Source organism: Phyllobates terribilis, unplaced genomic scaffold (assembly GCF_046119375.1).
Source record: "Phyllobates terribilis strain yellow unplaced genomic scaffold, ASM4611937v1 Scaffold_2__4_contigs__length_985480577, whole genome shotgun sequence".
In the NCBI taxonomy this organism is placed as follows: domain Eukaryota; kingdom Metazoa; phylum Chordata; class Amphibia; order Anura; family Dendrobatidae; genus Phyllobates; species Phyllobates terribilis.
The window spans coordinates 843,220,605-843,231,074 of record NW_027362762.1 but is presented as its reverse complement, the minus strand read 5'-3'; the positions used below and the strand labels follow the sequence as shown (position 1 = coordinate 843,231,074).

The following is a 10,470-nucleotide window of genomic DNA, read 5'->3' as shown; positions in this document are numbered from 1 at the left end:
AGATTTTTTTTAAATTTTGATGGCCATTTATGGTTCAGAAAAAACGCAAACTGTGGCCGCCATTTTGCTGAATCCGTGTAGAAGCGTTTTACAAAAAAATTGCAATTTGGCAAATATTGATTTTTATATAATTCGAGTACAGTTCAATTCTACTCGCATTTATTTGTTCATTGTGAGTAATTGAAAATGTTTTGTTCACATGTGTTCAAATTAGAATTTTGATTTTTACCTGCAGTTCTAATATAGACTAGGGCCGCACATTTACTAAAAGCCACAGTGAAAAATGTAATACATTGATACATACTGTACATTCATTGAATTGAGTTCCGTTTGAAAGACATTCGCTACTTTTGAAATTGTAGTAAAATTACTTGTGTCTAAAGAGGACTGAATTTATTTGAGTGGAATTGAATTCTCAACAAATTTTACAGAAATTTATATTTTACAGAATACAATTCGCTCTATACAGAATCAGTAAAAAGGGGGCCAGCAAAAGGTTAGAAATAAAGATGAATACTCATCTTACCTGTCCCAGTGTCCTGCAGTGCTTTTGCCACAAAGCCCTAGCCTGGGGCATTTCTGATTCACAGAGCATGTACACAGGTTGAGTATTTACAGCAGCTTTTTCGGCACCAAAAAATGTGTTTTTGACACAATTTTATGTGCGCTTTTTACTTGCTTATTCCTATCTATTTGAATAGGTGACAAATGCTACAAAAAAGCTGAAAAAATTGACATGCTGCAGATTTCAAAAATGCTTTGATAGTTCAAACCGGCAAAAAAAATAAAGCAATATGTGCATGAGATTTCAGAAATCTCATTCACTTTGCTGGTACTGTAAAGTTCAACATTTTTTACCCTTGATAAAGGAGCAGAAAAAACTGCAAAAGCACAGCATGTGAACAAGCCCTTATGTGGCATTCTATACATAGAAGAGAGAATTTTGATATCAAAGATAAAAGATAACATTGAGCTCCACATAATGTTTTGGTGCATTGCCATCCTGAACAGAATACTCTGGTGTTTCCCTTTTATGCTTTTGGATTATTTTTTGTAAGGACATCAATGTTAAAATCCCAGACAACCCCTTTGATAGACAAAAACAAAAGCAGGCAGCTTTCCAATTTGAAATGCAAAAAAGTGGAGGTACTTTATTCACCTATATCAGTGGTTCTTAACCTTGGTTGAGGTACCGAACCCACCAGTTTCAAATGCACATTCACCGAACCCTTCTTTAGTGATAAATCAAATGTGATTTTTTTCCAAATTCAAGACATAGGTATATGTTTTTTTACTGGTACCCAAAATGAACCGTGCATGAACATCACCTTGATCAAAGAACAAAACCAACACAGTGCATGAACTCACAACAAATTACATACCTGCAAATCAGTGTGACTTCTGCTGTTATTTTTGAGAGACCAGTTCAGATATGCGTGGCTTCACCTTGGCAAGTGCTACTCTCAGGTCATTTTCACAGCAAAGTCTGTTCCTTTTCTTTGTTCTTATGTCCAGCATCCTCAAAAAGGATTGTTCGCCGAGATATGTTGTAACAAATGGTTTAAAAAATTCCAGGGCTTTCTTAGCAATAATTGGGTACTTTTCCAACTGTCGACACCAAAACGTTGAGAGTGTTGTTGTTCTGAAGAGTTGCTGTTGAACCTGGCTCTGCTGAATTTCAATGATTTCGTCGAGGTATTCAGAATTGACATCTGCTGTCTCAACAGCAAACAGGAACGCCTGTCTCACCCATGCAGGATAAGACTCTCTTGTAGGGAAATATTCGTCGAGAGACTTTGCAAGCTCATCTAAGTGCGTGGCAATTGTTTGCTTCAGTTCCATGGATACAGAAATGTCTCCGATTCCAGACACATCTTCGATCTTACTTACACAGTCGTCCAGAAGGGGAAAGTTTGCGAAGTGATTGTTCTTTGTTCATCGTTTCCATACCGGTAGTTTTTTTTTAAAAGCCTTCAGGTTTTCTTCTGCTTCTATGATGTTGACTCAACCACCCTGCATCTGCTGATTGAGATGATTTAGAGCTGCAAATATATCAGCCATGTACGCTAAAATGAGATTTTTGAAGCAATCTGCATGACAATATTGGTGCTCTTGAAAAAACAGGGCTAATTCCTCACGCATGGCAAAAACACGATTCAGCACCTGTCCCCGGGATAACCACCGAACATTAGAATGGTACAGGAGTACCTCGAAATCAGAGCCTATTTCTTTATGACGCGCCCCTGGGCCTGCTGCTTACCCGGAGCCGGATCAGATGGGGGTAGTAGTCTCGTGGCGGTGACCCGGTCCGTGCCCAGGGAGTCAAACTGAGCGGCAGTGTTTAGCAGAAGATGGTAGAGTGTTCGACTACGCCACCCGTTGAATGCGGCTATGGAGCCGCCGCTGCAGGGCAGACCGCTGAGGCCGGTGATATGGTTGTGCAGCGTAGATGGTATAACCCCCAACGGGAGGGGTATGGCCCCAGGGCAGCAGATGTGGATGATAGTGGTAGTGATGGTGCAGCAAGGAAGCTCAGAGACGTGTGGTGCAGTTTCAAGGCTTTTACTCACAGGTGTTGCTCCGGTCACTTCGGCCAAGGGTGACCACCCGAGCCGTGCTGCGTCCACCAGGTGCGGGACTCGGCCAACTCCCAGGCAGTTCCAGAGCGTGGTCCTGAGCTCCCCTCTCGTCCTTCCTACAGGCCGTCCTCACCAGGGACCCACCTATGTCCGGCTTCCTCGGGCCTTATGGGGCAAAACCTCTCTCCGGTTTTCCTGACCCTATGTGGCGTGCCTTCCTGGTGGATGTGGCGAGGGGTCGCGCCAAATCTTGACCACGACCTCCGGTTCCTGGCTAAGGATGATTTGCCTCCACCAGCTTGGGATCCGGTACCCTTCTCTGCCAACCCCTCACCCGTTCTAGTTCACTCGTGGGATCTCAGGGTTCCCTCTGCTTGCGTCTCTGGGCCTTTCCTTGTGTTCCCTTTTCTTCCTCTCTCTGCTTCAGGCCTGGCTCTGGAGCTGGGCCCAGACGGAGCCACAGCTCCCCCTCAGCCCTCTGTGGCTGAGCTCCTCTCTGAACAGACTCTCCTCTGAACAGGACCCTGTCTAAAGATGGTGCCCACCTTATATACTCCCTCTGACACCCAAGCCCAGGTGACAAGCACCCAATGGGCTCATTCCTATGCCCAGAGTCCCTTCCCTGACTGCTCCTACACTACTGGGATGTTCCTCCCCCCCTCCCACTCCAGCCAGGGACAGACGCTGTCGTACCTGCACATCTATCTGGTGGGAGTACCGTTGTTCTGTCCCCCGGAAATGGGATGAGTGTAGTGCAAGCAACTAGCTGAGCTCAGTCCCACCCTCCATCCTTACCCGGGAGTGGAATACCACACCTCTGGTTTGAGGTGCAATACCCCTGTAGCAGCCGAGTCCTCGGGGTGCTACATTCCCCCCTGGTAAATCACAGCACGTCCTCGGGCTGTAAAAGAATAAAACAAAACAAAAATTTTTTTTTTTAAAGTGCACTTACATATAAAATATATCAACTTTTTTTTTTTTTTTAGCATAATATAAAACCTTTTCATATAAAACATTCTTGACTAATACGTCCTCGATCCCTGGCCACCGTGCAACTTGTGACCAGGTAAACTGCAACAGTCACTAGAGAAAAACAGTTTTTTATAAAACCAGAAGGGGGCGTTTTAGGAAGCGCAACTATTTACAGGGTATGGCCGCTCTCAGTCCTTGGCCAGTGGGGAATAGGGGAATGGCTGCTCACAGTCCTCAGCCTGGTAAGGGATTAGGGGCACACAGGAAACAGTTCCTTTAAACAGTTCCACACTAGTCCCAACGGGGACCACACTTCACTCAGCAACAGTTTCAGCAACAGTTCTCATACCCTGACGGGTAACTATATACAGTACTTTGCTTATGCTACTCCCCTTTAGTAGCGGTGTCCTCTCCTTGACTCCTCCTGAGGGTAGTCTTCAGACCCGTCCGGGTCCTCTTGATCTTCCTCATACCGCAACTCCTCCTCCGTCAACCGGTGCACGTGAAGGGCGTATGGTCCTTTGGCACACTGGTGCCGGGTGAAGGTGACCTCATCACCCGGGTAGAGGTCACGTCCTCGGTGTCCCTCCGGCAGGTGGCTCTCAACATCCCTGCGGGTAACAAAGACATCACCGGGGGTTCTGTGATCCCGGATAAAGCCCCAGCCGTGCTCCATTTGAAACTTTATTACAGTCCCGGTGGCGCGGGGACCGTGGGCCGCACGGCGGTTTCGTCGGGTCCGGCTTTTCTGCTCCGCGCTTTGAACCTGCAGCCGCTCCTCGCGGACCCGCCTCTCTCGCCGTTCCCTCTGAAAGACTTCCAGTTGTTGTTGGCAACACTCCTCACGTTGGGCTGCGGCCGCCCGGGTCTCTTGGGTGAACCCCATGAGGTCTTCGCCGGTGGGGTCCCACGCAAATTGGGCCTCCTCCAGCGGGAGCGGAACAATTTTGGCGGGTGCCGGAGCCGGGATCAGAGGCTCACACAGAGGCCATTCCTTCTGGAGTCGGGGGTTGACGTACTCCGGTGGCCAAGCGAAAGGCAGCCCGTCCGGGCTAGTATGCTGCGCAAACAGACCTTCGCCCAGGGGCAGCACTGTGGAGGTTGAGGGCGCGGTGGGGGCAGCGGCGCCCGGATGCACCAGGCCTTGCGACCAGGCCGGTGGCACTCTGAAGGTGAAGGGTACGGTGGGGACTGCGGCGCCCGGGGGTACTCGGCCCTGCGACCAGGCCGGGGGCACTTCCTCTTTTGCCGCGCTCAGGGTCAAGGGGCGTGGCGTAACAGAGGGCGCGACCGCGGCTCCTGCCGCTTGAGGCCTAGTTGGAAGCAGCGGCGGTGCGGCAACGGGCACGGTGAGTGGAACTTCGGGCTCTGCGACGGGGAGCTGGGGCAGGCTTACGGCTACGGGGCACGGTGTGATGACGTCCCCATTACCTGCTTCCATCTCTGCGGCTCCCTCCGCGGCGTCGTCTCCGGCCTCCGTTCCTCCTGCACCATCCTCAGGGGCAGACATGCTCCACGTTGCGGGTGGCATCCTCTGCTGGCGGGTTCCAGCCTGCTGGACCATCTCTCTCCTCCACTCGGCCAGTGCTTCTTGCTGTACCCGGGCCATCTTCCGGGCCAAGGCCTCCAGCGCGGTCTGTGCACGCTCCCGATTTCTGGGGAGCTGTGCCAGGATCTCCACCAGGCCTTCCGGGGTGGCAGCCTGCAACATGTTCCGGACCACAGGGTCGGTGCTGATTGACTCTTCCTCCATCTCCGGGTGCGATCTGTCCAGACTCCTCCAGGCCGCACCCATCTTCTCTGTTTTGTTCTGTATCCACCCCCATTGAGGGTGGTCCCGGGGCAACTTAGTGATTGTCAGTTCCAGGGGCAGCCCTCTCACGCTGATGGACATTTCTAGCATTGCAGTCTCTGCTGGTGGAGGCGGTTTCCGCTTTTGGCGCCATTCCTGGACCTGGCCCACGATGGGAGGTGGCCTCTTGCCACCCTCTGGCACGCCCATAATGGAGTCCGCTCTGCCAGGGCGGGAAATCGTCTCAGATGGCGGGAATCGTCTCCTTATGGCGGGAAACTCCGTGGATGGCGGGAAAAGGCTGCAGATGGCGGGCAAACGGCGGGAAACGACCCGAGATGGCGTCCGATGGCGGGAACCCTCTGGAATTGGCGGGAGACTCCTTTTTACGGTAAATATGAACTTTTCTTCAGGCACGTAGTACTCGGTGGTTGCGGGCACGTAATCCTGCCGACTACGCCAAAGTTGACGCGCCCCTGGGCCTGCTGTGTCGTGCGGCATCGCGCGCACGGGGGCTTACCCGGAGCCGGATCAGATGGGGGTAGTAGTCTCGTGGCGGTGACCCGGTCCGTGCCCAGGGAGTCAAACTGAGCGGCAGTGTTTAGCAGAAGATGGTAGAGTGTTCGACTACGCCACCCGTTGAATGCGGCTATGGAGCCGCCGCTGCAGGGCAGACCGCTGAGGCCGGTGATATGGTTGTGCAGCGTAGATGGTATAACCCCCAACGGGAGGGGTATGGCCCCAGGGCAGCAGATGTGGATGATAGTGGTAGTGATGGTGCAGCAAGGAAGCTCAGAGACGTGTGGTGCAGTTTCAAGGCTTTTACTCACAGGTGTTGCTCCGGTCACTTCGGCCAAGGGTGACCACCCGAGCCGTGCTGCGTCCACCAGGTGCGGGACTCGGCCAACTCCCAGGCAGTTCCAGAGCGTGGTCCTGAGCTCCCCTCTCGTCCTTCCTACAGGCCGTCCTCACCAGGGACCCACCTATGTCCGGCTTCCTCGGGCCTTATGGGGCAAAACCTCTCTCCGGTTTTCCTGACCCTATGTGGCGTGCCTTCCTGGTGGATGTGGCGAGGGGTCGCGCCAAATCTTGACCACGACCTCCGGTTCCTGGCTAAGGATGATTTGCCTCCACCAGCTTGGGATCCGGTACCCTTCTCTGCCAACCCCTCACCCATTCTAGTTCACTCGTGGGATCTCAGGGTTCCCTCTGCTTGCGTCTCTGGGCCTTTCCTTGTGTTCCCTTTTCTACCTCTCTCTGCTTCAGGCCTGGCTCTGCAGCTGGGCCCAGACGGAGCCACAGCTCCCCCTCAGCCCTCTGTGGCTGAGCTCCTCTCTGAACAGACTCTCCTCTGAACAGGACCCTGTCTAAAGATGGTGCCCACCTTATATACTCCCTCTGACACCCGAGCCCAGGTGACAAGCACCCAATGGGCTCCTTCCTATGCCCAGAGTCCCTCCCCTGACTGCTCCTACACTACTGGGATGTTCCTCCCCCCCTCCCACTCCAGCCAGGGACAGACGCTGTCATACCTGCACATCTATCTGGTGGGAGTACCGTTGTTCTGTCCCCCGGAAATGGGATGAGTGTAGTGCAAGCAACTAGCTGAGCTCAGTCCCACCCTCCATCCTTACCCGGGAGTGGAATACCACACCTCTGGTTTGAGGTGCAATACCCCTGTAGCAGCCGAGTCCTCGGGGTGCTACATTTACACAGCTCACTGAAGATGCGGTGCCTCAGAGCACTATTTCGCACATAGTTCACACATTCCACTACAGTTGTTAATACTTCTGCCATTTTAGGAGGCAAGGTTTTTGTTGCCAACGCATGCCTGTGCAGAATACAATGCGTAACAATGATGTGTGGTGCATCGGCTTTTACTAGCGCACCAAAACCAGACTTTTTTCCCAGCATGACTGGAGTTCCGTCCGTACAAACTGCAGAAACCATATCCCATGAAAGATTGTTGTCTCTGAGGAAGTCATCCACAAGCTTCTTCACAACGGCTGCCTTAGTTGTTGTAAGAGGCTTACAAAATAAAAACTCTTCTTTTATCATGTTGTCTTTCACATAGCGCACGAAAACAGCAAGATGGCTTAGATTAGAAACGTCTGTGGTCTCGTCGAGTTGAAGGCTGAATTTTGCCAGACTTGAAATTAGATCTGCGACTACTTGAGCCAAGATGTCTTTACTCATGCACTCTATTCTGTCACTGATGGTGTAATTTGAAAGAGGAATTTGGGATAATTTACATTCGGCCGCTGTTCCAAGTATCAGATTCGCCATCTTTAACGCTGCTGGTTTTATGAGTGTTTCACCGATGGTGTGCGGCTTGCCCTGCTTTGCGATCAGGTAAGCAACTTCGTACAATGCGGTGAGGATCGGTTTGTTCACGGGTACAAATCCAAGAGCAGGCAGAGTGGCCCTTTCATCGAATCTGGCTCTTTTCACCTTGAATTCAGCAAGCGTTGTGTTCTTGTATTCCCCATCTCCATGCAGCTTCAAGAAGTATTCCTTCAGTTTTGCCAGTACGAGACTAGAGTTGCTCAACTTGGCATTGCAAATCATGCAGATAGGACGCTGACTCCCCTCACGTTCCGTGATACATGTGAATCCATGTTGTACATATTCGTCCAACCACTTTCTTTTTTTGCTAGACATAGTTAGTATGAATTACTGAGCACACTAAATTTCTCGCAGCACTGATTGGCCAATTAATGTAACGTGATCATCTGCAGCAAGTGATGGCCAAGCCGGGCGTGTCATCACGAATTTACTTAATGAGTCGGGTGTGTCTTGACATCCGTGGCGGAGGCTCCGCCGAACCCCTGAGACCGACTCACCGAACCCCTAGGGTTCGATAGAACCCCGGTTAAGAACCACTGACCTATATCAATATCAATTCTACGTTTTGACTCCAGACAGCTTATGTACATTTCTCATTCAGTGCTGCCTGAATTTTTTTTGCATGCCATGTTATAAAGGTTTATTACAAGATGTCTCTGCATGAAATAATGCAGTCTACTTCCAAACAGCTAAAACAAAAGTTATATAGAAATAAACTGGTTTGACAAAGGCCAAAGGGATACACTTTTTTTATTGCCATTTAGTAAATTGCAGCCTATATGGGTACATTAGACAGATTTTCAAGTGCATATGACAAGTGGACATTGGGAATGTAGCCTTACTTGGCAATCAGTAGTAAATTGGATGGGACCAGCAAATCCTGAGTTCTTTTTTCCATGGGCAGAGACGTATACACACATGCCTCCAACATGATGCTTCTGTAGAAAACGTCTCTCCTTTCGCAGTTTTTCTCTACATATATATTATCTACGTAATCTTTTTGTAAGCCAATTTTTAGGTTTTATACAGTGTAGAAATTGCCAGGAACTGTTGTGATTAGCTAATCAGATTGGGTGTTATTTTTGAGCATGGTCTGAAATGATAAGTTCCTTACTTACAGATGACTACTTTTCACTTTCTTGATGATTCATTCTTTAGTGATTGCAATTTCTCTTTTTATAAAGCAAGAAACAAAGAGTGACCAGACCTGCCGGAGGGAGCTGCATTCTTTTGTCTGCTTTTTATCACTAAATCGTTCCTCCAAGTCTCTATTCATATGGCCCATGCTGTGCTGATAATTATGTATTGATCCTTCTATAATGATGAATGCTTTAGCTCTACTGCTGCTCAGCTTAGACAAAACAACGGTAATAGAAATGCTTTGATTTTCGTGTAAATAAGCAAAGTAGGACACACATGACTTAAAGTATCTGGAGAAACGTGGTGCGAATGATTTTTTCCATAAATAACAAAGAGCTGTAAAGGTAAATGTGTTTTTCCTCAGCTTTGTGCCAGCTGTAGAATGCCCACTTAGAATGAGGAAGGAGTGAATGCAGTGGCTTAACTAGTGTCCGATAGACCCTGTTGAAAAAATTTGGACCTGAACCCCCCCCCTTCATGTTGGTCAAATGTATGGGCTCTTGTAGCATTCTAAATCCTATAGAGACATATGTGTTCTCCCCCACTTCATTATGTAGTAATGTCTGCTATCATGGGCCCCTTCCTTGTATATATGTCCCCCAAGCTGGTCCCCTTCAAGGTGTACTTGTCCCCCTTCATTGGCACCCTCCTAATATATATATCCCCGATCTTGGTGTATATGTCCCCCCATCCTGGGCCCCTTTCTGGCATATATGTCCCCAATCCTGGGCCCCTTCTTAGTATATATATCTCCCAATCTGTTATATATGTCCCCCATCCTGGGCCCCTTTCTGGTATATATATCCCCCGTTCTGCCTCTGCATAAAAAAAACAAAAAAAAACCAACAAAAACATTCCTCCAATCCCACAATATTCGTCATCTTCTTCTGTAGCTGGCACAGAGGTCGGCAACTGGCACCAACATGCCTACTATGGCGACGCATGACATCACTGCCATGAGACACCAATGTCTGGCATACTGACATCATCTGCCGGCCTCTGATTGGCCATGGCGTGTATTGCAGTGCAGGGAGCTCGAGGATCCCTGTACTGCAATACACTTCAGCTGGATGTGCATTGGAGGATGCACATCCGGCTGAAGTAGGTGCTGGCATTGGTGTGTTCCCCTTCTGAACAGGCCTGGTTGCAGTCGCACCCTCTACAACCACTGTCTTGTTCCTGGGTAAATGTATCTGTAAATAGATCGCATGGAATTAGAGAGTCAGATTTACCCAACAGCTGTACTCATTTCCCTTGTCTAGTGAGAACTTTATGCCATACAATGTTGTTGAGAATCACGCCTGAGAGCTGAGACCATAGAACATAATGAATGCCGCACAACCAATAAAGGTGATAGGGACATATGACAACCAGTCCAAAAGAGTCAGGGGAATTCTGCATAATCTTAAAGGGAAAAGCGGGATTTCACATCTCAAACTATTTATAAGTGCATGTAGCTCTATCAAAGACAAGTCCAGCAATACCTTTACATTGGCTGTTGGTTCCTCCATTACTGACAAATCAGTGATTAAATTCATGTTCAAATAAGGCTGAAGGTCTATGGTAGATCAGAAGCCTTTATTACTCCAGCTCTATGCCTCAAATGTACTGCCTCTTCCTGCTTGAGTGACAACTTCTGTG

General features: G+C 49.2%; 1 protein-coding gene across 1 annotated transcript; it reads right to left on the bottom strand.

Annotated features, from left to right (window-relative positions):
* Nucleotides 1-1,407: 1,407 nt before the first annotated feature.
* Nucleotides 1,408-8,004, bottom strand: LOC141248001 (protein FAM200C-like). Its single transcript, XM_073669315.1, has 2 exons — nucleotides 7,225-8,004; nucleotides 1,408-1,929 (listed from the first exon to the last, which is right to left on the bottom strand). The coding sequence occupies exons 1-2, from the start codon at nucleotides 8,002-8,004 to the stop codon at nucleotides 1,408-1,410; spliced, it is 1,302 nt and encodes a 433-aa protein (XP_073525416.1).
* Between the last annotated feature and the right edge of the window lie 2,466 nt (nucleotides 8,005-10,470).

What these genes read in the sequence shown, in the direction of transcription:
- LOC141248001 (XM_073669315.1), bottom strand. Translation starts at nt 8,004, where the DNA reads ATGTCTAGCAAAAAAAGAAAGTGGTTGGACGAATATGTACAACATGGA. An exon ending in AGTCTGGTTTTGGTGCGCTA is followed by an intron (nt 1,930 to 7,224) that starts GTAAAAGCCGAT and finishes CGATGAACAAAG; the next exon opens with AACAATCACTTCGCAAACTT.